The sequence below is a fragment of the Arachis hypogaea genome, chromosome 18 (genome assembly GCF_003086295.3).
Source record: "Arachis hypogaea cultivar Tifrunner chromosome 18, arahy.Tifrunner.gnm2.J5K5, whole genome shotgun sequence".
Lineage (NCBI taxonomy): Eukaryota > Viridiplantae > Streptophyta > Magnoliopsida > Fabales > Fabaceae > Arachis > Arachis hypogaea.
This window is the reverse complement of record NC_092053.1, coordinates 25,413,895-25,439,090: the sequence shown is the minus strand read 5'-3', so window position 1 is coordinate 25,439,090 and position 25,196 is coordinate 25,413,895. Positions and strand designations below refer to the sequence as shown.

General features: G+C 35.0%; 3 protein-coding genes and 1 long non-coding RNA gene across 4 annotated transcripts; 3 read left to right on the top strand and 1 right to left on the bottom strand.

The window, feature by feature from the left end:
* Window positions 1–1,015: 1,015 nt before the first annotated feature.
* On the bottom strand, window positions 1,016–1,588 carry LOC112771474 (uncharacterized). Its single transcript, XR_003187090.3, has 2 exons — window positions 1,317–1,588; window positions 1,016–1,230 (listed from the first exon to the last, which is right to left on the bottom strand). It is a non-coding gene; the product is annotated as an uncharacterized lncRNA (long non-coding RNA).
* Window positions 1,589–5,894: 4,306 nt separating this feature from the next.
* On the top strand, window positions 5,895–11,972 carry LOC140181317 (uncharacterized). The gene is made up of 6 exons (XM_072224856.1): window positions 5,895–6,375; window positions 6,912–6,989; window positions 7,080–7,222; window positions 7,335–7,965; window positions 8,062–8,643; window positions 11,719–11,972. Exons 1-6 carry the CDS (start codon window positions 5,895–5,897, stop codon window positions 11,970–11,972), a joined length of 2,169 nt encoding a protein of 722 aa, XP_072080957.1.
* A 1,775-nt stretch (window positions 11,973–13,747) lies between these two features.
* Window positions 13,748–14,308, top strand: LOC140181316 (protein MAIN-LIKE 1-like). Its single transcript, XM_072224855.1, has one exon. It carries the CDS (start codon window positions 13,748–13,750, stop codon window positions 14,306–14,308), a length of 561 nt encoding a protein of 186 aa, XP_072080956.1.
* Window positions 14,309–16,741: 2,433 nt separating this feature from the next.
* LOC112770646 (probable bifunctional methylthioribulose-1-phosphate dehydratase/enolase-phosphatase E1) lies at window positions 16,742–24,139 on the top strand. The gene is made up of 12 exons (XM_025814972.3): window positions 16,742–17,283; window positions 18,139–18,275; window positions 19,006–19,101; window positions 19,590–19,709; window positions 19,867–19,956; window positions 20,087–20,263; window positions 20,456–20,611; window positions 21,067–21,216; window positions 21,298–21,399; window positions 22,661–22,770; window positions 22,846–22,964; window positions 23,851–24,139. The coding sequence occupies exons 1-12, from the start codon at window positions 17,064–17,066 to the stop codon at window positions 23,940–23,942; spliced, it is 1,569 nt and encodes a 522-aa protein (XP_025670757.1). The 5' UTR covers window positions 16,742–17,063; the 3' UTR covers window positions 23,943–24,139.
* Window positions 24,140–25,196: the final 1,057 nt, after the last annotated feature.

Below are 25,196 nucleotides of genomic sequence, written 5' to 3'. Positions count from 1 at the left end.
TATAAATTTATCTATTCTATTATATAAAAATTTGATGTCTGCACTTAATGATGAAGCTGACGTGGCATATTTCGGAGAGTGTTTTCTGATTTAATTATTTTAACTCATTCAATACAATTTATTACTATGACATAATTATATCAGCTAATTGATTTGATTAGATATTTAAATATTAATATAATTTATTATAATATATATTACTTAATTAATTTTACTACATTAATTGTAATTTGTTATATTAGTTAATTAATTTATTCATCTATAAAGTCTGAAATAAAATAAATAATTTGTTATTTATTCTAATTGAATTCATTAAATTTAATTATACATTATATACAAATTTATAATAATTTATAAATTACTCTAATTTTTAATATTCAATAAAATAATTTGTAAATCACTTTATATTATATATGTATTAACAAAATATTATATATATTTTAATGTGTTAATTAAATATTATATACACACAGAAAAATAAATACAAAGATGATTTATATAATATTGATAATATTATATTAGCACGGTAATTTTTTTTTGTTTTGATATCATATAGTATTGATAATGATAATATTATTATATAGTATTATATAAACTTTCTAATATTAATATAGAAAATTAGAAAATTATTCCTTATGGCAATCATTCTTAGTGGAATAGTGTGTCCCTTATATAGTATTGATAATTATTACTTAATTTAAAGTAATTATATGTTGGTATCTTAAATTTAGACCCCAGATGACATAGACAAACTTCCGTATGCATATATCCTTTTATTCATGAGTAATGAGTTCAAGCCACAAATAGGGGTGGCAATGGGACGGGTAGGGGCGGGTTTTAGCCCTACCCGACCCCGCCCCGCCCTCCTTGCATTCCACTACTACTCGCCCCATCCCTACCCGTAGGTAGTAGGCACCTGTACCCTAACCCGCCCCCACGGGTATCCGCCCCGCCCCTATAAAAATTAAATGACATTTTATTTTTTACACATTTATTTATAAATTAAGATACAAACTTAAAATTTATAATTAAATTAAAATACAAACATAAGATTCATATAATATCAAATAACTTGAAATTTAAAAAGGTCCATACAATGTCAAATAACTTAATTAAAATACAAACATAAAGAAATTACATCGTTAAAATATTAAAAAGTCTTCAATCCTTATTCTTGATCACTTTTCACATCTTCATCATCATTAAAGGTTTGAAGATCAAGATTTAAACCTAAAAATCAAAAGAGATAGCAATTAATAAAATAATTACTATAATGTAAAAAATTAACATAAATGAATATTTAAGTAATATGTCACCTTTATTCCCTAAAGCTGCCCACAGCCAACTTTGGCCACACATTAAAGCTTCAATTATGCTTTCTTTGAGCTTTCCGCGATGAGGAGAAATCACACGACCACTTGTACTAAAAGCAGATTTAGAAGCAACAGTGGATACCGGAATGGCATATATATCCTTGGCTATTTTTGCCAAAACTTTAAATTTCATTTGATTGTTCTTCCACCATTTCAAAACATTAAAGTTAGGATCATTTGGAGGATGAATGTCCTCCTCAAGATAATGATCAAACTCAACATTCACACATAAACCCCTTGTCATCTTTCTTCTTTTAAGATACACCATATAATCATCACCCCCAAATATGCTTGTATTTCCACTTTCATCAACTTCTTTTGTACCAACATGTGACACATCAGAACTCATTTTTTGATTGTATTCATTAACCAACTCATTACACAACTGATGAATTCTGTCAACTTGCTTAGAACATTCTATTGGATCTGGATACATTTTTCCAAATTGAAATTCAACCCCAACCATCTTGTACCTAGGATCTAAAACAGCAGCAACACCCATAATGCCATGAATCTCATCCCAATACTTCTCAAATTTCTTCTTCATATTAGATGCCATATTAGCAATTAAAGAATTATTAGAAAGTTGTCATTCATCCAATGAGACTTTTATTTTACAAACCAGAGTAAAATAAAGATTGGCAGTCGGAAATTTAGAACCAGAAAACAGTTGAGTAACATCATAAAACAACTTCAATCTATCACATATTTCCTTGGCAAGTTCCCACTCCTCATTACTTGGCACAGTTTTATATTGGGGTTCCTTTTGTCTTAACCTAGGAAAGACAGCTCTATACAACAATGCAGTGTCTAACATCAAATAAGTTGAGTTCCACCTAGTCGGACAATCAAGAACCAATTTCTTAGTAAATGGAATCGCTGTTTTAGCACACCAACTCACAAAAGTTTCGTTCCTTTTCGGCGTTGCAGTCCAATACAATACACTACTACGAATCTTTTCAATACTTTCCTTAACTATACTCAAACCATCCTTCACAATCAAATTCAGTATATGAGCACAACAACGCATATGCAACAATTTACCCCCCAACATCAAGAATGAAGAATCTAGCCGCCCCAACAATTCATCTATCATAGCATCATTAGTAGAACAATTATCCAATGTAACAGTAGACAGTTTTCTATCAACATTCCATTCTAACAATATTTTCATCAATGTTTGAGTAAGAACTTCACTTGTATGGGGACAAGGAACATAACAAAAGCTGGAAAATAAAACAAACATGCATGCATTTTAGATGTCAACATACTAATACAACACAATATATAGAAGTTTATGAAGTACCTCAATAGGCGCATTTGCAACTTCCACGAACTATCGATATAGTGAGCTGTGACAACCATGTAACCTTTTTCTTGATTGGAAGTCTACATGTCGCTAGTTATTGCAACTCTGCTATCATTTTCATCTAGTTGAAGAGTTAGCTTCAGCTTCTCATCCCCAAACATCTTCAAGATGTCTTTCCTAACCGTGTTGTGACTAGGCATTTTAAATGTTGGTTGCATTGATGCAACCAATCGCCTCAGTCCATGGTGGTCCACACAACTCAAAGGATACTCATGCAGGATAATCATTTCGGCGACACACTTTCTTGTCTTTGAATGATCAAACACAAAGCCATCTTCATTTACTTTTTGCACATGTGCTTGTTTTGCTAGTGATTCAACAATTGATGATTGCCTTGAGTTCACCACTTTTATTCTTTTACAGTAGCGGTCCACATGGTTTCTCAATGACTTAGTACCATTCTTCGGATTTGCACTAAGCACACTCTTGCAAAATTTGCATTTTGCCTTCCATTCACCTTCAACTTTTAAACGATCAAAATACTCCCAATAAGCACTCTTAACATTAGCCTTATTGTCACCTTCAACAGGATTTGATCCTTCTGGATTTGAGGCATTATTATCCGTTGGTTGTGGAGTTTCTGAAGTTGGATTAGCGTTACTCTGAACTTCAACTTCAATATTGGTAGGAATATTATTGCTTTGTGTGTCTTCTCTAGCATTACTAGCCATGAAACTATCTTAACAAACCTACATTAAAAACACCTATATCAATAAAATCCTCCCAATAAATGCATAAAGATCAGAATGCATAAATGAAAGAGTAGAGAATCGGAAGTTTAAGCCACTAAGATAAGTAAACACAAATTGAAGTACACCAAAAATCATAATAAGCCACATAAACCACTTGACATAGTAATTGAACTATGCAGCAGGCAACCACAACCAGAACCAAAGCAAAATATTTTTTTTTCCTTAAAGCACAATAGTTGAATGAAGAAGATATAGCTTTATAAAATTTCCACTGAAATGCAAACAAACTAAAGGCAATTTGACCATGCAGCATGCATCAATTGAAAAAAGCAACATAATCTCAATTTTGTTTGTTATATTAATTTCATTCTTTAATAAATAACATAAAAATCCATCCATGCTATCATAAGATCAGCTCATTTCAATTAAGCATACAAGATTCTTCATGCAAAGAATGAAAGGGAAGAGTCATAACATGTATCTTGAGGGACAGAGAAACAAAACTGGAAGCTTAGCACTATAATTAAGTGAGTGATATGCAATACGAATATTAAAGAATGAAAAAAGCAACATAATCTGACAATTTTGTTTTAATTTTATCCAATCTTTTCAGTAAAATTATATTAATTGAAATTTAGTAGGATTTAAATAGAATAATAAATAAATTAAAATTTCAGAACAGAAACTCCTCATAAATTAAAAGACATTGCAGTCCCAAAAATCATGACAAAAAGTAGTTCAATTACAAGTATATTCATTGAGATACACAACTACTAAAGAAGAGTTTTCGAGATCACAAAAGAGAAAACACCACTCTTATATTAAAATTGGATCTGTTTACATTTATAGCTGTAAATGCTTGAGAGGTACAAATATGTTGGAAATTTAGAAATGTCTATACTGTATCTTATAGTATCATATAATGTCTCATATCATATCTTAAAATATTACATTATCAGTTTATCTCTTAGGATTCATGTTTATATTTCCTTATACTTCAGATTTGTTTCTTCATCTAAATAAGATTTGATTTTGTAATATTATTATAAATAGGGAATAGTGCTTTGTATTTTGTTTTTGTATCATAGCACAACATACTCAATTTGACCACACCTATATATTTTTATACTACTGATAGTCTTAATTTTCTCTTCTATTTTTCTGTTACTGCCTAAAGTCCATAATCTGAATATGGCATTACAGTGGTGTTATCTTTTGTGGTTTATGTGACTATTATGCTAGAGTTTCATACAAATTGATATACAATATTTAAATTCATCACTGGGCACATCAAAAAGGCTCAAATCAAAATTAACAAGCAATTGTATGAGAATATTGTGAAGACAAACTCTAGCATTAATTTGGCAAGCAATACCTCAATCACAAGAGAAAACAGTAAAAACTCTAACTAGTTAAACTCTAACCAAAACTATGAAATTAAAATTAATTAAAGCTACAGATGAGATATTGTGAAGGCAATCTCTAGGAGGGCAGCGCAGAGACAGGGAAACTTACCACTTGGAGGAAGACGGTGAGAAAGAGGGGTTCACTCAGTAGCTTTGGTAGTGCAGCAAGGAGCCAACGATGAGTAAATTTGAGGGTTCAGCAGGGCGACGACACGGCGCCAACAGGACGACAGCGCAGTGGCAGCGACTCAGTGACGGGCTCGACAGGACGGCAGCGCAGCGACGGCGACAAGCTCGGCGGAAGGCATGATGGCGCAGTGAAGGTCACTAGATCTGAGGTTCACTACGGAGAAGAAGAAGTGAATTTCCTTCCCTCTTCAGTCTTCTCCGCTAGGGTTCTTTGGGGAGGGTGAAACGCGTAAATGGAAAAATGAAATGAGTACAGTGTTAGGGTGGTGGCTGTAAGGATTAAGGAATAGAAACCCTAAAAACTTAAAATGGTATATATATATATATATATATATATATATATATATATATATATATATATGTACTCCGGGGCGGGTAGGGGCGGGTTTAGCCTGACCCCGACCCCGCCCCGCCCCGCTCTTCCACCCGTCCTGGTCAAAACCCGCCCCGTTCCGGGTCGGGTTTAAACCCGCCCCGACCGGGTTGGGGCGGGTCGGGTACCCGCGGGTTCGGGTCCTCCTGCCACCCCTAGCCACAAACACCAGATGACATAGACAAACATATAACAGCTGAGATTCCTGATGAAAATAAAAGGCCAAATCTACATGGAGCTGTTCAAAATTACATGGTACATTGTCCATGTGGTCCGTACAACAAAAATTCACCTTGCATGAAGAATGGATCCTGTTCAAAGTTCTATCCTAAAGAGTTTAGACAGCGAACACTCATTGATGAGGCCAGATTTCCCAAATAAAGGCGTACTGATAACGGTTGAACAGTGAAGAAAAGGGAATGTGTACTAGACAATAAGTTCATTGTTCCGTATAATCCAGAATTGTTGCTCAAGTTCGGGTGCCACATAAATATGGAATACACATGTCAAACAAGTTCTATTAAGTATCTGTTTAAGTATGTACACAAGGGTAATGACTGCGTAATAGCTACTCTATACAATGCTGGTGATTTGTCAGAAGCCACACAAGTTGTTGACGAAATTAGGAATTACTACAATTGTAGGTACATTTCGGCATGTGAGGCAGTCTGGCGTCTATTTGGATACGAAATCCAAGAGAAAGAACCATTTGTGATTAGACTTCCATTCCTTTTGGAGGATGAGCAACCTTTGGTTTATGGTGAAACTTCTAATGTGAATGATATCGTCGAAAGAGTAATATCTCATAAGTCCATGTTTTTGGGATGGATGGCGGCGAACATGTCATATCCCTATACTCGAAATCTAACTTATCCTGAGTTTCCAACCAAGTTTGTTTGGAAGGACGATTCTTCAAAATGGTTTCCTCGAAAGAAAGGCTTCGCAATTGGAAAGTTGACTCGTGTACCTGCAGGTAATGACGAGTTTATATTCAATTTTGATCTTACTTATTTAATGATTTAAATTTAAAATCTTAATAGCCTGTACCTCACGTCTATTTTATTCGATTTTTCTACACTAGAAAATAAATGTTCAAATAACTTTCAACAGTTATAATCTGTAGATTATACAATTTTTTATTTTTCTATATTTTTTAGGAAAATTATTCTTATGCGGATGTGTAGCTACATAATAATAAAAATAGCATAGCTTAATCCATTTAACAACTTAAAAGTGGGATTTTAACCAAGTTTTTTGCGGCAAATACTGAAGAATATTACCAACGACTTCTCTTGAATACTCAAAGAGGATGTATGAGTTTTCGAGATATAAAAACAATAGGAAGAACAATTTATGCTATGTATAGATATGCATGCTTCGTCCTTGAACTCTTCCAAGATGACAAAGAATTCATTGATGCAATTAAGGAAGCAAGCTCATGGGCCTCAGGATCATATGTTAGGAGGTTATTTGTCATTCTATTAACATCCAACAATATCTCAATAACAGAACATGTCTGGGATAGATGTTGGCATGAACTCTTAGATGATATTTTGTATCGACAGAGAGCCGTGATGAACATGAGGGGTGAGTTTTTATTAATTACAATGATAAAAGTTCTTTCTTATTGATCATTTTTAGTTTGATTGAATTTTTACAGTATAGTATAATATGCAGAGTTAACAATGTCAGATGATGAGATTAAGCAGTTGTGCTTAATGGATATAGACAAGATCTTACATTCCTATGGTAAAATCTTGAAAGACTATCTTCCTATGCCTTTAGCAACTGAAGTTGATAGTTCTTTGTTAACCGAAAGGGTTATTAGGGAAGAGCTAAACTTTAACAGGGATGATTTAAAGAAAAATACCTCAGACATGTTAGCCATCGCAACACCTAAGCAGAGATATGCATTCGATAAAATTGTTACAGCTATGTATTGTGATGAAAGGGGGTTTTTTCTTTGTGTATGGTCATGGGGATACTGGAAAAACATTTCTCTGGAATCTTATGTCTGCTGAGATTCACTCAAGGGGTGATATAGTGTTAAACGTTGCTTTGAGTGGTATTGCATCTTTACTTCTTCCCAATGGAAGAACGGCATACTCAAAGTTTAAAATACTGCTGAATATAACTGAGGATTCTGTATGTAACATCAAACCTGGTTCCCCTCAAGCAATGTTGCCGTTGAAAGCCAAACTTATACTTTGGGATGAGGCTCCAATGGTTAGTAGGTACTGCTATGAAGCGCTTGATAAATGCTTGGGTGATATCATGAGGTGTTCTCCAACATATAGCAAAGATTTACCCTTTGGAGGAAAAGTAGTTGTACTAGGTGGAGACTTTAGACAAATTCTTCCTGTCATTCCACGAGGACCGAGACAAGACATCGTTCATTCAACCGTGAATTCATCTTACCTTTGGAAGTTTTGTCAGGTGCTCAAACTAACAAAATACATGAGACTCTCTGTAGGGATGACTGCTTCAGATCAAGATGAGACAGAGCAATTTAATGAGTGGTTATTGAAAATTGGTGATGGTCTAATAGGTGACAATATGGATGGTGAATCTGAGATATGTCTTCTAGGAGATATTGCTATTCCTTCTTCAGACCAGGCATTTGATGAGTTGGTTCATTTTTCTTATCCAAATATTTTAGAAAATATGTCCTCAAAGGATTTTTTCAAAGCAAGAACTATACTGGCTCCCACACTAGACATCGTTGAAGAGGTCAACAACCATCTGATGGCTATCATTCCTGGAGGAAAAAAATTATATCTTAGTTCGGATTCCATTTGTATGGATGAAGGGAATATGGAGAGTCAACTAAATCTCTATAGTCCTGAATTACTGAATAGCATAAATTGCTCTGGTTTGCCTCCACATAAATTAATACTCAAGGTTGGTGTTTTGGTGATGTTACTGAGGAATATTGACAAATCTAGTGGTCTTTGTAATGGTACAAGGCTACAAGTTAGGAAGCTTGAAAATTATGTCATAGAATATGAAGTCTTAACGGGTAACAATGTTGGTCATATTGCTTTGATTCCAAGAATGAATATGGTACCAACAAATGAAACCGTCCCAGTTAGATTCCAACGAAGACAGTTTCCCATAATAGTATCGTTTGCCATGACAATTAATAAGTCTCAGGGACAAACTTTATCTCATGTTGGATTGTATTTGTCCAAACTAGTTTTTACACATGGCCAACTATATGTGGCACATTTAAGAGTTAAGAGTAAGAGAAGTTTAAAAGTTTTACTTATGAATCATGTAGGAATGTCTGCAAATTCAACCATCAATGTTGTTTATAGAGAAGTCTTTGAAAAAATAGTATTCTAATATAAATATTTTAATTTTATTTTAAATTATGTATCAGTGTATAATTATTTTACTTTAAAAATATAAAATAATTATTACTCACTTTTTTTGAGTTAAACTTTGATTTTGATAATAATTTTATAAATTTCTTAAAATAATAATTATTTTGTATTTTTGTTTTAAATATCAAAGCATATAATTTTTTTTTACTTTTATAAATTTTTCCGTGCGGGGTCATACACTAGACGCCAATTGAGACTTAAACTGTAGGATAATATTGGAACTTAAATTTAGACGCCAATTGACATTATATATTATATAGGTACCTAGAGTATATTAGAAGAGTATAATAAAAAAAATTATTCTGTGTAAATTTATTTTTTAGAAAATTGTTCCTATTGAACTATTTTATTTTTATTTTTTAAAAATATATTCAAATAATAAAAATCTGCAACAATAATTTACATTCAGTACAAAAATCTTAATGAAATTACTGTGAAAAAATGGATAAACAATTTTTTATTTAACGTAACTGATGAAAGAATTTTTTTAATAATAAACCTTTCTTTAGGAACAATATTGGAACTTAAATTTAGACACCAATTATCCTTATATTAAGTTTTATGTTATATTTAAGTAAAGTGAGAAGGATGCAAGAGAAGATGAATAAGAAAAGAAAAAAGTTTTTCTAGTATGCAGTAACAATAATCTGATATGATAGATAAGAGAGGAAAGAAATAATTATAGAAGTTCCGTGATTGTGTGAATTAATGAGATAAGAGAGAATATCAATGTATGTGATAAGAGAGTAGATGAGGTAGTGAAAGATTTTTAATGTGAAATAACTGATATATAGTGGGATAGATATTTAGGAAGGGTAATATTGGAAAAGAATTTTAGACACCAAACTCATGTATTGACATTATATATTGTTATAGATATTAGGTTTTATGTTATATTTAAGTAAAGTGAGAATGATGCAAGAGAAGATGAATAAGAAAAGAAAAAAATTTTTTTAGTATGTAGTAACAATAATCTGATATGATAGATAGTAAAAGAGGAAAGAGATAATTATAGAAGTTTCGTGATTATGTGAATTAATGAGATAAGAGAGAACTCAATGTATGTGATAAGAGAGTAAATGAGGTAGTGGAAGTTTTTAATGTGAAATAACTGACATATAGTGGGATAGATTATTAGGAAGGGCAAAATTAAAAAAAAATTTAGACACCAAACCCATGTATTAGCATTATATATTGTTATAAATTACTCTAGAAATTAAAATATAGTTCTAATCGAATTTGCAAAGAAATTAGAAGAAATACACAGAGATAAAAAAGAAAATATATAATAACTATATTGTAATTTATGTATATGTAAGATTAATTTATTTGCATAAAAATTCGCTTCTCTAAAATCATAGTAGAGTAATCAATTCTCCAATCTCTTGTAACGATTTTGGATAGCCAAAACAAAAGGACTTAAAGAATGAAAATCAATTAAATTTTGCAAAATACACCGTCACAATTATTTTTGAATTAACTTTCATTTCTATATGGATGAAATTCGTATTCAACATCAAATCCAATTCTAAAAGGATGTTCCAAAACTCGATAAATTTCCCTGTACAAATGTCCAAATTCGTATTATAGGCTACTAATTTTTTTTATAGTCCTTGAGAATTTCTCCACATGTCACCTTCTCCATCTTTTGTCACAGAGCCATCTGAATTAAGTTTAATGAATAGGGTTTAAGGACAGCCAATGTACATGTTTCTCTATGAAATTATCCATGTCCCTTTTCACCAGAGACAACTCAGTTTGGGTCATATGGTAGTCTTTGACCAAATAGAGAACTAGTTTATGAATCTTACTTTCATTAAAGCCATTATCTCTTTAAAAATGACCCCATTCCGATGAAACCATATTAAATTTATAATGCTAGCAAAAAGAAAAGATTACGAAACTCTTTTGATATGGGATTGAGAAGATAAATTTACTAATAACATAGGAACCAGGAATAATATTAAAAATTTACCTGAGACCAGCTTTCTGTGTATGCTCTTTCATGTCCTATATGCAATTTAGAAACACAGAGATTGTGGAGCAAAGATTCAGATGAAGATGTACAAATATTATATAAATTATTCAGAACTATATGTCTTCTGAAGTGGAGTTCATTAGTCAATAGCATCTTTTAGCAACTAACCAATAAAAACTCTAAATTTTATGAGGTACTTCAAGCCTCCAAATCTTAGGGAAAAGTTCGACTTTATAATCTTTCGAGAGTTAAAGTAGAGACTATAAGTCATTTCAATAGTAAACAAACTATTAAAGTTCGAGAGCCACACAACTACACATCTTCTCCCAAATCTGGCTTCGAGACCTTTAAGACAGTGAAATTGAGTTGCTGATCCTCTTCCAGAACATCTATAATGCACTCCAAATCCAGTCTATTTTCAGCAACATAATAAAAAACGCTCTTATCAAACATGTCTTCAGTGATATTGCTTTGAGAAAAAATAACAAAATTATGGACATCTGAGATTCAATAGTTTTTTCAAAAGTTAATGTTATTGTCAAAAACAACTCTCCAAACTAGATTTTTTTTTGCCACACTTAAAAATTGTCTTTTTAAGCATTTGAAGAGAAAGTCAGTTTCTTCGTAATTGAGATAAGGTTATTATAGGCATCAATTTAATCTTAAAAGATTGACCACCTTAATTTTTTTATTTTTTATAGTTTTATCTAATTCAATAAGTAGATTGATATTTGTTTAAGTTATCAAATAAATTGGTTGCTCGGCTAATTTAAATTACTTACAAAAGATCAAATGCATTAAATTAAATCTTTTTTATAATTGGATTAAGTACGATTTTAGTCTCTAAGATTTAACTCAAAAATTTTATTCGTTCCCAACCTTTTTTAACATTTAATTCGTTCCTAAGGTTTAACTTACTTTTAAATCGTCTTTCGGACAATTATATATTCAGTATCATCATCTCCATCACACCTTCAGAAGAGAGAGAGAAGCAGAGACTTAGAGACAGAAGCAGAAACTCAAAGAAAGAGAGAAGGAAGTCTCACCGTCGCCCTCGCCACACCTCGCCCTCGCCTTCACCTCACCGCGACGCACCGTCGTCGTCGGGGAGGTGGTGGTGGTGGTCGTGTTCCTCGCGTTTTCAGCATCACTACCGCGCCTCCCTTTCCCTTCCTTCTCTGCCCTCCGCCGTCCAGACTCTTGTAGAACATGGGTGAGCTAATAGAGAAATTCTAATTCCCTAATTCTCTTCCCTCCCTTCCCTTTCACCACAAACCCTAATTGGAGGAAGAACAAGATGTTTGTTATTTTTGTTAATGTCTAATTTTTTTTGTCAATGTTTGTTTTGATGATAATGATGATGATTTTTTTTTTGTTTGATGGTCTTGGTGATGAATTTCTATTTTGGTTTTAATTTATTTGAGGTTGTTGTTGAACGTTGAGTTTTCTTGTTGAATTGATGAACAAATGGTGATGGGGTGATAGTGGATAGAGTCAACAATTGTGGTGAGAAGAGAAAAATAAGTGTTTAACGGTGGTGGTAATAGTAACAGTGTGAAGAATAGATAATGATGGTAGTGAGAAGAAAGAGAGAGATATTTTTGTCATTTAAAAAATTAATCTATCCAAAAATGACGATTTTAAAATTACATTAAACTTTAGAGATGATTTTATATGCAAAAAATGTTAGAAACGAAATAAATTTTCGGTCTAAAACATAAGAACTAAAATCGTACTTAACCCTTTTTAATTAGATAATGATATACAACATTGAGACTAATTTAAAACTCTTGATTTTTCAAAATTAAATTAATACACAGGTTATTTTGTAAAAATTATTTTAACTATTAATATTACAAATTTAGATCAATAATGATATATATACTAAAATTAACTATCAATATAAAATACATATTTTTAGGGCAAATCACACATATAAACCAATTGGAGCCAGTTTTTACACAAATCTACCAAAGAGAAAAACGTGATAAGGATCTACCAGGAGGACATTTCTATGTAGTTCGAATTAACCTCATTCAAATTACACCAAACAATAGTAATTCAAATCACCAAAATTCGAATTTAATGTTACCATACTAATTCGAATTGGTACAATTCGAATAATGCATGCATGAAATCATCATAGTAATTCGAATTAAACCGATTCGAATTACACACACACACTAACCTACACTAGTTTGAATTGGTTTGATTCGAACTAGCAGCCGAATTCCACACCCATAGTAATTCGAAGCACACTGATTCGAATTACCCAAAGTTTAGCTACCCATGGTATTTCGAAATGCCCTCATTCGAATTACAATGGTTTGCCTATAAATAGAGTTTGAAAGAACCTTATTCGAACCACTATCCTGAATTTCTACCCCACCAAATCCCAGAGAAAAGTCTTTCCATACGACTCCAACAAAGGGTTGAACAGAATATTCAGCCGATAGGGGATAACCCGGACCGACTTTATCGTTTGGATGGAGTCGCTCGTATAGCTGGCGTCGTCAATGAAGAGGTTAGTGCGAACTTTTTCCTTTAAAATAGGATTTAATATTTTTTTTTATGTTTTTGCCCTTTATATATGTTAGAATGGTAGTCATTATTTAGCATTGTTAAGTTAGATAGGATTGTTATATAAGTGGTTATACTAATGATTTTTTAGTGATCACAAATTAAAAGGATAGAGTGAGAAGTAAGGACAACAGCGGGTGAAACTTTTTTGAAGAAAGTTTTTTTTTTTAACATGAATAGTAATCAGTAATCCAAATTATTAATTGTTCTTTTTTTAAGAAATATGATTTAAAGATATTTTGGTCAGTAGGCCCAGTTTGATGGATATATGGTGTTATTTTCCATCTTAACGCGTTACATTATTCGGTATTGTACATTAGTGAATGGTCGTGTACGAATATGTGCCTAGCTGAGAGACATTCTGGTACATTCTTTATGCAGTCTATTGATGTATTACGAGCATGCGACGACAGCAGGGTATGCGTCTTGATGAGAGGTACATTTCGTACTTGCAGATGGCCGGGTTGTACCATCTCGCAAGGCTCAACGAGAGATGGTTTAGGCTGGATGAGCCCCTGGTTAGTGCGTTCGTAGAGCGCTGGTGTTCGGAGACGCACACGTTTCATATGCCGTTTGGGGAGTGCACTATTACACTGCAGGACGTGGCGTACCAGTTAGGACTGCCGATCGATGGACGTTATGTTAGTGGTTGCCTAATAGATTTTCAGACGTACATAGAGGGTGGTCGGCCGGCTTGGGTGTGGTTTGAAGAGCTGCTGGGTGTATTACCTCCTGCGAACTGCATCCAGAAGTTTGCAATGAACTACAGCTGGTTCCAGGAGACATTTGGAGAGCTTCCTGACAGAGCCGATGAGCCCGTTGTTAGGAGGTATGCCCGGGCCTATATCATGATGCTGTTAGGGACTCAGCTATTTGCTGATAAGTTCGGCAATCGCATTCACATTAGGTGGCTCCCATACGTAGCTAGGCTTGAGGACATGGGTGGGTATAGTTGGGGATGAGCTGCTCTCTCGTGGTTATACAGGTGCATGTGTCGCGTGGCGAACAGGCACATGGTGAAGTTAGCCGGACTGCTACAGCTAATTTAGTATGGATCTCATGGCGATTTTCCGGATTCAGACCCGTTGGATATGATACGTTCAGCTGGCCTTTGGCCTCGAGGTACTATTATATTCAAAATGCTTTGATTGTTACAATTACGAGGTATTAGGTTCGTAAGATGCTAATATTTTATTCTATCATATGCAATATTGTTATTCTGTCTACATTTTTTCTATTATATTACTTGGTGTTAGTTTCATTTTGGGATAACCTGGTTGTGGGTTGCAGGTGGTTAGGTCACAACCCAACAGCGAGTGAGAAGGGACCTTGAGTTGCGACGTGGAGGCTCCGGATAGATCTCTTATAGGCTGGGGATGTAAGTATTTGAACCAGTCCTTTTAATTAAGATCTCCCTTAGAGGGACAAGGTTGCATAGCTAAACGATGACGTTTCATAACGTTTTGTATTCGTAGTTTATTTGGATGCCGTACAGCTCTCATGACGTTGTTCAGGTTGTGCATCCGGAGATATTGGAGCCTCGGCATACGGAGTTATGGAGGTCTGTCATGGCACTGATATATTTTGCTGTCGTAGAGTGGCACCAGATAGATCGGGTGCTGTCGCAGTTTTGTGGAGTACAGCCTCGACCCCAGGCCGCACCAGACATCGACTTCTTGATGTCGAAGATGGCAGAGGTGGTGATCGTTGGTTCCTGTACAGCTTGTAGTTTTGGCACCTTCATTGGGAGGGGCAGATAATGTGCTCCGGTTTGATGTTGTGCCAGACCCAGGTCCATCACATGATTTTTTGGATTGGTGGAGCCAGCATGGTAAGAGATTCGACGTGGCCAGACAAGTATGAGGTCTGTTGTATCGTTTTACCTCCCAAATATCCCTGCGCTGACGGAGACTGATCCTGATCAACCATGTGCACCCGTTCCCAAACTCAGTACACTTCCCAAGGTACTTGCGATAATCGGACTTCACCACTTTGTACTGTACCCCGCGTCTGATGCTATACGTCTTCACGCTTAACACAACCTCCTCTTTATCCTAAAATTGCTGGCCAACCTGAAACTCTGAAAGACCTCCCGTACCCTGGGTATCTCTGGCACCGAATCCAGTGGGTTCCCCAGGAACTCCCTCCTGTCTCATGGCATCCAAGTCCAAAGATGAAAAGTGCGGAGGGTACTGCTGAGTCCAGAGCTGGAACCACCGCCAACCCTAACTGGATTACTCACTGCAATGTCATCACCACTATCGTCGGCAATGATGTTCGGCTCCACGTCATCATCATCTGGCAATGCATCATCCATCCCAGCTGGTGCCCCACACTGTATTGTAGTCGGGGCCCTATTAACGATACCAACTTCTCCACCACCGCTGCGGTTGATATCAACAACGAACGATGGAGAGGCCACTTGCTTGTCCTGAGGTGCAATCACAGGCACGGAGGAAGATGCACCAACAGGTATCGAATTAGAACCGGCTACTGTACATGGAGTTTGGGTATTCCGGTTCGAACTACCGGAGCTAGAGACCACGTCAACCAGCTTGGCCAACAATTCTGGTGTCCTGACCTCGGGAAACTGCCGATGACAATGGAACATGACCTCCAAATCCTCGTCACTCCCTATGACAAACGAATCGTACTTCACGTCATCTCGCAGCACTGAGATCGGAATGCGATAGAATAACTTCTCAATCTGTTTCACGCCTTGCAGCCCAAGTTTCTGTATTATAGAATTCAGAAAATTAACGAAGCTCGTTGAAGGTTTCAGAAAAATACTGAGGGGGATCCTTATTAGCAAACTTCACACCAGAACAAGTTTTTTTCTTAATTGACCCTCTGTAATGCACCAGCACTAAAAAACTCTCCTCACTAGCCATTGTGTTTCACTCAAATGAGAGGAATTCACGTTTACACCATGCTTATACACGTCTGGAGATTCATAATTCGAATCAAACTAATTCGAATTATATATATAATTCGAAGGAGTCAAATTCGAACTACATGTCGAATTGCTTCTTTTATAATTCGAATCAATGTGATTCAAACTACATTAAACTCAGGTTGCATGCATAATTCGAATCTACCTGATTCGAACTACCTTCGAGTTCATGCATGCATAATTCGAATAGATCAAATTCGAATTACACTTCCTTGTTCGAATTATTTTTATTCGAATTACAGGAAACATGCTTTTGGGTGATCCATATTACGTTTTTGACTTTGGTCGAATCCTGTAATTTTTATCACCATTTGGTTTAATACTGTGATTTGTCCCATATTTTTATACACAAATATATAATAACTATTTTAACAATTGATTTTTGATAAAAAAATAACATTTTTGAATTTCAATATATGTAATTCACCGAACGTGCCAACGTGTTTTGGGCTTTGGAATATCACGTATGTGACTGTGATATTCTATTTTCTAAACTCACCCACTGACACTGAGCCAGTTATTCGATTTTTTTATATTACTATTATTATTATTATTATTTATTTATTTTTTTTAAATTTTTATGTTCAGCCTTTTTCATCTTTAAGACTTTTAACAGAAACACACACAAAGATTGCATTGTTTGTTTCTGTTGAATGTAGATAGCCACCATACCAACCTCAATCCACTCTCCATCTCTCTCTCTCTCTCTCTCTCTCTCTCTCTCTCTCTCTCTCTCTCTCTCTCTCTCTCTCTCTCTAGAATCCATGGCGGCAGCACCTGCAGTAACTGCCCTGAACGGGTTGAAGGTGACGCAAGCATACCTGGAAGGGAAGGCAGTTAAGGAAACAAAAGTTCTCATGGCCGAACTCTGCCGCCAATTCTATACCCTCGGATGGGTCTCTGGGACAGGTGGCAGCATCGCCTTCAAGGTCCACGATGACTCCATCCCCAAGTCTCACCAACTCATACTCATGTCCCCTTCTGGTTCGTATTATATTCCATCACTTTGCCTTTGTTGCCACTTTTAATTGATCGCTTTCTGTTTGTTAAAATGTCTAAGCTCTGCTTTTTGTGATCTCTTCTTGTTTCCATTCTTATCTGCTGTTGGAGTTTGTTTTTTAATAAATTAGTAAATTACATTTACTTTCTAACCAAATTATTATTCTAATCCTTTAAATGTTAGTTCACTAACGAAATTATGCTTCATTGGGTGCTAGTTTACCCACAAAATAGTGCTAACTTTGGGTGGATTTCTCAACCAAAAACCAATCTTTGAGGGATTATTTTGTTAGGAAACTAACCGTTCGGGAGTCAAAGTGGTAGTTTACTTGAGTTTCCCATTATATAAGACATGCATCCTGGTAGACATGTAAACTGATTCCCTTTAAAGTTTAGGTGATACTACAGTTGACATTTTGATAGAACTTCATAACAAAACCCCTTTAGGCATGACAAATGAAGAAGTATCATGTATAAACTGTCGTATTATTGCTTAGTCTTAAGAGAGACCAGTGTAATTTGCTCTTTGATTTTTGCTGCCCAATTCAAAGCATTGCTAGTGAAATTTCGGGTTTTGGCTAGTACCGCTCCTTAAAATGATGATTTCACTATTTGAACCCCCCCCCCCCCCCCCTTCCTCTCCCCCAAAACAAAAAAAACCCAAAAAAAATGTAACATTTGTGTGAAATTGTAATACATTTCTGCTAGGACCTTTATAGATTGCTGTTAGATTTTCATTTATATATATGACCAATGTGATGTCATTGTCCTGGATATCAATTCAATTTGGTTGGTGTTTAAGAATTAAATCTTCCTTGTTTGGCTGAAAAATGTGTACAGGTGTTCAGAAGGAAAGAATGGAACCGGAGGACATGTATGTATTGTCGCACAATGGATCAGTCTTGTCTGCCCCATCTGCCAAACCTTACCCACACAAGCCTCCCAAGTGTTCTGATTCTAGTCCAGTGTTCTTGAAGGTAGGGGCTAGTTTACACTCTATTAGCTGCTGTCCATAAAGCATGGACACACTATCATTGATATTAGATTACAAAACATGGCAACAACAAGGATTTGTAGTGCGCAGTTAATTATGGATACAACATAGGCCACACTTCTAAAATTTGAGGGGAAAAAGAGGGGGGGGGGGGGGGAGGGGGAGGAGGGGATAACATAAATTTTGGGTTTGTTGAAAATTTATAAGCAATTTCAAAGAATGATACAAGAACATATGGTGGCGATGAACCTCATAAATATGATTATGAGTAACAATCTTTTCCTAGATTTGAATACTATATATATCATACATGTCATATATGTGTCTATAATTTGTAAATTTTAGTGTATAATGTTCATTTTGTATCCCTTGTATGTGTAAATATATGTGTTACATATGTTATTGTAGTATCCAATATGCATACTGATCTTTTGACATTTCATAATGTTACTCGCTACTGGTTGTTGTATTATATGTGATAATTAATATGCAGGATCTAAATCTTATTATACTTTCAAAACAATATTTGCATTAGATGGTGTCACTTAGGTGTCTGAGTAAGTATCGACACAATATTAATTAACTGTAACATTCGGCTGATAAGTGCTTTCTATCAATTGCTAGACTCATGCCTAGAAACTTCTTTGCAATATCTGAATATTTTCATTTTTGACATAATTAATATTTGATATATTTCTTTTTTTCCTTTCCAGGCATATGAGTTACGTGATGCTGGGGCTGTTATTCACAGTCACGGGATAGAATCTTGTCTTGTAACAATGATCAATCCTCTATCAAAGGAATTTCGAGTATGTCTATATTGACATGGGTGCTTTTTCGTTTATTACTCTTGTGGGGTCAGGAGTCTTGGTACAAAATTATAATACGTGATTCTTGCTTATCAATTTATCTTTAAAGAGGCTTTGAGACTGGTAGTAGTGCATTAAGCTGAGTTGAAGAAACATCTGATTGTTGGGGAAAAGGTTAGTTGTGGAGTGCATTCTATGAAGGCAAAACTTTCTTGAAAGGAAAAGAGTCTCTCTATTGCACTTTGATAATTAAGTATATACCAAAGTTTAATTATAAAGCTCCAAAGAGGCATTCTATTTTCATTCTTTTGTGGTTTTTGCATCAAGGGTCGGAAGTTATTTGTTAGTGTTGTTATAGTTCATTATATAGTGCTCTGAGAAGACAAAGAATAAGTGGTTGAGGTTTCTCTTTTACATTGTATGTCCTCATTCCTTTTTCCCCCCTCTTCTTCTTTTTGTCTGATTCTGATGCTATCCACAAATGGCAGATCACTCACATGGAAATGATAAAAGGAATCAAGGGACATGGTTATTATGATGAACTTGTGGTCCCCATAATTGAGAACACGGCCTATGAATATGAGCTCACAGATTCTCTAGCTAAAGCTGTATGTTTCCTCGCAATAGTTCTGCACATATATATAGTATTGTATATATATATAAGTTGGAAAACCTAATGACTTCCCCGAAGTTCTGTCCTTTTTTTCCTCTCCAAAAAGACCACTTGTGATGTGGCATTGTTGTGCATTTCTTCCCATTGTGTAGATTGAAGCCTACCCAAAATCAACAGCAGTTCTTGTTCGCAACCATGGGGTATATGTTTGGGGAGATACATGGATCAGTGCTAAAACCCAGGTATGTGTTTTGTACTTTTATATATTCCACAGGAAGATTAATCTTAATTTATATACAAAGTCTAGCTATACTTTGTGCTGAGAAGTTCCATAACATATAAACACGCCAAAGCTTTTCATTCTTCTTCCAGACTGAGTGTTATCACTACCTCTTTGATGCTGCTATAAAACTTCACCAAATGGGATTAGACTGGTCCGCTCCAAACCATGGTCCAATACAAAGTGCAAGAAGTAGTCTAAGGATTGTCGGGGAGTCAAACTTTTCAGTTAAGGCAAAGAAAGATAATGGTGATATTGATCCATTCCCAGTGAGTGTGCATAAGGCTCCCTTTTTATTTAAAGATTTTGTTCACATATTCCAAACAAGATCCAATATCCTTGGTCAACAGGAACTACTTGTCTGCAGTTCGTAGGACGTTGGTAAAAATTATGCAGTTTTGGGTTCCTACCATTTCTAATTAAATTGCTGAATTTGGTCTCTACGACTATTTGGATTGCAGCGTTGCATTGTTCTCGACATTGAAGGAACTACTACACCCATATCATTTGTTTCAGAAGTTCTCTTTCCATATGCCCGTGATAATGTTGGTAGGCATCTATCTCTGACATATGATACTCCCGATACTCAAAATGATATCAAGTTGCTTCGTTCACAGGTAAAATTTTTGGACAGCTGTATGGTTAATGTGTTTATAATTTTATACTCCTCCAATTAGCATCTGTGGATCAGGCATTTAATATACATACTAATAAAAAACTGTGTTATGACACTGAAATGATATGTTAAGGATAGGGTTGGGATTTTTGTTTTAACTACATTCAAGTTTTTCCCCCCTCAATTGATTATACACTTTTTTAATTGTTTTTAAGCATAGAGTTAAATATTAGTGATCCATCAAAAGAGAAAAGAAATAAACAAGTTTCATGTGTAAATTGTATAGTAATAAAATAAAGTATTGAAGCCAGGGACCGTGCAACATCTTTCCCAGTGCAATTTGAGTCTCAAGCAAAAGATTGATAATAAGAATTGCTTAATTGGGATGTGGATATTTTATGCCTTTGTTGCATTCATATACTCTGGAATATTGACTTCTCTTTCTCTGGATAACAGGTTGAAAGTGACCTTGAACAAGGGGTTCCAGGTGCAGTGCCTATCCCCTCTGATGATGCTGGAAAAGAGGAAGTCATTGCTGCTCTAGTTGCTAATGTGGATGCCATGATCAAAGCTGATAGAAAGATCACTGCCTTGAAAGAGTTGCAGGTGGTTAAACCCAACATTTCTGGATTCTACTTTTGATGAAATTTATATTTGTAATATAGCTGACATTATTAAGCATTGCAGGGTCATATATGGCGAACTGGTTATGAGAAGGACGAACTGGAGGGAATAGTTTATGATGATGTACCAGAAGCCCTAGAAAAATGGCACGCCTTGGGCATAAAGGTTGCTTTTCATAATTCTGTATCTCTTTTTGATTCACATGTTAAGTTTCTGTATGCTATCATGGATGCTTGAGCAAGATGCCCGTTTTTGTAAATGATTTATACAATAACCATAGATTGAGATGCCCTTTAATCCTTTATTAGTCGAGATGCAGAATATATGCCGGCATACGATGCCTTTCAATAAATACCCCATTTACCTATACCCACTCTCTTCTTTCCTTTTCTCTAAGTGCCTATGGTAGGCCATTGGTTAAGGCATGAGTCCCCACAGAAGCACTCTTCTTCGGTAACTCTTGCTAGCCGCCCATCACATCCTATCACCTTTATCCTAAAGATTGTGCCATCCTTTTTTCTGTTCCTGTTCCTGTCACTTGTTGACTCACACATGCATATGAAACTATAGGCATAATATCAAGTTATCAAGGAATTTTCTTGAAGAGACAGTTCCCTCTTCAAGCAATTCAACCTTTGTGGTCCCTCCACTGAGGCACTTTCAGCTTAACCTGCCTGAGGCCCCATTGCTTTACTTGAGTGGACTATTCTTTTTGAATCCTAAATAGCCAGACATGTTATACCTGTCCATTTTATGTTTGGATATCCAGTTATCCACGATGCCCAAGTATATCAGATATTGAGATGCCTCTATACCAAACACCTCCTTTTTGTCTTCTTTCTGTTATTTTCTCTTTGGCTTGAATATGTTTTTGGTCCTGGTAAACATGTGATTTGATTATGGTACCTCTAGCCCTTTTTTTTGGGTCCATCTCTTTCCTTATCTTCCTTTTTTTGGCTTTTATTCCTTGTTATTATGATCATAAATTTTGATCATTATCAATATTTTGAAATTTGTATTTATTAGTTTGTAAAAATATCAAAAGCTTTGTTTTGGTCCTTGCAAATATATTTTAAATTTCTTTATGTTTTTATGATATCACAACTTAACATTCAATCAAGTTGACCTGTACACAATTTAATAAAGAAAAAGGGAGTGACCAAAAAAATAAAAAAAAAATAAATAGGGAGACCAAAATCGAAACGACACGTAATTGTAGGGACTAATGAGCATATTTGAATCTTGTCTCTTTTAATTGCAAATCCATTAAACTCAATTCTTTTTAGGACAAACCAATTCTTAGTTATCTAATGTTTGGCTTAGGGTGAAACATACAGAGCAATTAGATTTTGTATGAAGCTTTTACTTAATTTTGGAAAGGCATGTTGTCGTGCATTTTAATTTCTGTGTCTGATATTTGCACCAGGTATACATATATTCTAGTGGTAGCAGGTTGGCGCAAAGGCTAATATTTGGAAAAACTAACCATGGGGACCTAAGAAAATACTTATCTGGGTTTTTTGACACCACAGTGGGGTAATGCTTGTATTTAGGTTTCCCCTTGATGATTTCTGTTTAAAGATACCTGTATTCATTCAAAACTCTTTTCAGGAACAAAAAGGAGACACGTAGTTATGTTGAAATTTCTGAGTCACTTGGTGTCGATAAACCATCAGATATTTTATTTGTCACTGATGTCTATCAAGAAGCTACAGCTGCTAAGGGAGCAGGTATGAGCATTTTTCTTGAGTTATATTTTGTCCACAATTAGTATTAAACTTGTTACATTACTTATCATTTTCAGGTGATTAGTAAACATTTTTTATTGAAAAAATAATTGACCCGATATTTTAAAAATTTAAATTTTGATTTGCTGTCTATGTAGTATCTTAATCTTTATAAAAGTCGCTGGACAAGAAAGTAGCACAACACTTAGTATGTGGACAATGTAAAAAACTTTACACTGATGTTGGACCAATATTAAATAGCTATTTAAATTCTAAATAAAAATAAAATGCTTGATTTGGGAAATTTTAATTTCTTTACAAGTTATTTGCTCACTATTTTTTCCTAGGTTTGCTTAAGCTAGCTTCTTGCTGAGTTATTTAGGCAATGCATAAGTCTTAATTGTTTCATAAAATGTCATAAAGCTCAATATATTACCCCTGGATGATTTTTAGTAAGCTTTATATGCAAGTTAAGTTTGAGAGTATCTAATGAAGGTGTCACAATCAATTATAGCATTGTGGTTACTGGTCAGCTATGCAGCCTTTAGTCCACTTACTTAAACACACCATTTAGAGCGCATCATATATTGTATAATGTGGCATATTGATTTAGTCTTTCAAGCTAGTTCCAAGAAGGAAAAGGTAATTTACTTATATTACACATGACACCCTTTTCATATGCCCTAAATTTTATAGGTTTACAAATTGAGATGTGTAGTGTGTAATATCCTAAACACCACCAAAAATGGTTGTGGTACAAGAGTTTCTCTGAACTTCCCTAGGATCATAGAATCACAGATTACAGATTCACAGCTATATAAATAATATGACCAGATAAGAAACTGCTTTGTTATTGTAGATGGATTTATTCAGTTGATGATGTTTTCAGGTTTGGAGGCTGTCATTTCAATTCGACCCGGAAATGGACCCCTCCCTGAAAATCATGGATTCAAGACAATCAAATCATTTTCGGAGATCTAAATAGTAGCTGCACTCATGTGATCTATTAGGTCTTATGATAATTATGGGTATTGCAACCTTAACTTCTTAGAGTTGAAATAATGTATTATAGATTCTGTTTAACTTAGCCCGAGTCTTTGTACATCAAGTTGCAATGAGGCCTGAACATCCGTAACTTCCATCATATCTAATGAGATGTGATTTGGTTTTTATGTTCACTGATAATTGTCATTTAGCTAAAATTTACATAATAATATATTTGAATATAAATAGTAAAATATTATAGATGAAAATTATGGTTATATTTTTTCGCAAAGCTTTGTTAAAAAGTTGAGATAACTCTATCATGGGTACGAAGGGGTGTATCATGAAATTCGGATTTATTGGGTAAAAAAGGGTTTAAGCATAAAGTGTTGAATTTATATGCATGTAATAGTTTTTTGAAAGCGGATGTCACAAAACTATTGCGAAGATCAATGAAGATTGCAGGGGGAGATAAGAAGGTGATCGAGTTGCAAATCAAATATGAAAGAATAAGGAACTTTTGTTACTATTGTGGATTCTTGAGACATGAGGCTCGCGGATACAGCAAATACCTAGTGGATTCAGCGGCAGGGAAGGTTGAGGAAGAGAAATGAGGCCTTGGGTCAGAGCTGAATAATCTAGAAGGAGGGTCATCTCCCAAAAAGAGAACCAGAATCCAAATTCTGACCAGCAGCCAGAGAAGAAATACCAAAGAGATAGAAAGCCAACTTTGTTAAGCCTAATGAAAAGCTTTGCAAGTCTCTCGGTTAATGAGGCTAACACACGAAAAAGAGTTGAGGATAATGAGATGGAAAGTCAACCACATAATGAGGAGAGGAGGATTTTGGCCCTTGTTGATCAGCCAATTCAGGAAAAGCAATACAACTCTGAGAAAGCAGCACAGATGGAGAATAGAAAAGAAAATTCAGAACCGAATTTTAACTCAGACGGCATATTTTTCTTTAGTGTTTCGGCCAGTGCACCTGAAACTAAAGAAAAACACAAGTTGCGTTTGAAGTATATGGCAAGAAGAGGTAAACTGGATAATAAGGTGATACATGTTAAAAGGAGAACAGAGGAAAAGGAGGATATGACAGCATGTAAGAAGCATTGTTCGATAGAAACAAGTCAAACTAAGAAGGGTGAGGGTGCCGCCAATAATTGGCACCCAAGGATCCATGAAGATGACAATGTGGAACTGTCGGGATTTGGAGAAACCCCTTACCGTTCATAACATTAAAGAGATTGTTA

Coding starts and splice junctions, on each gene's coding strand:
- LOC112770646 (XM_025814972.3), top strand. CDS start 17,064: ATGGCGGCAGCACCTGCAGTAACTGCCCTGAACGGGTTGAAGGTGACG. Junction 19,710..19,866: donor CAGATTCTCTAGCTAAAGCT/GTATGTTTCCTC, acceptor CCCATTGTGTAG/ATTGAAGCCTACCCAAAATC. Junction 20,612..21,066: donor TCAAGTTGCTTCGTTCACAG/GTAAAATTTTTG, acceptor TCTGGATAACAG/GTTGAAAGTGACCTTGAACA.
- LOC140181317 (XM_072224856.1), top strand. CDS start 5,895: ATGGAATACACATGTCAAACAAGTTCTATTAAGTATCTGTTTAAGTAT. Junction 7,966..8,061: donor AATAGGTGACAATATGGATG/GTGAATCTGAGA, acceptor CAAATATTTTAG/AAAATATGTCCTCAAAGGAT. Junction 8,644..11,718: donor GGCACATTTAAGAGTTAAGA/GTAAGAGAAGTT, acceptor TTATATATTCAG/TATCATCATCTCCATCACAC.
- LOC140181316 (XM_072224855.1), top strand. CDS start 13,748: ATGCGACGACAGCAGGGTATGCGTCTTGATGAGAGGTACATTTCGTAC.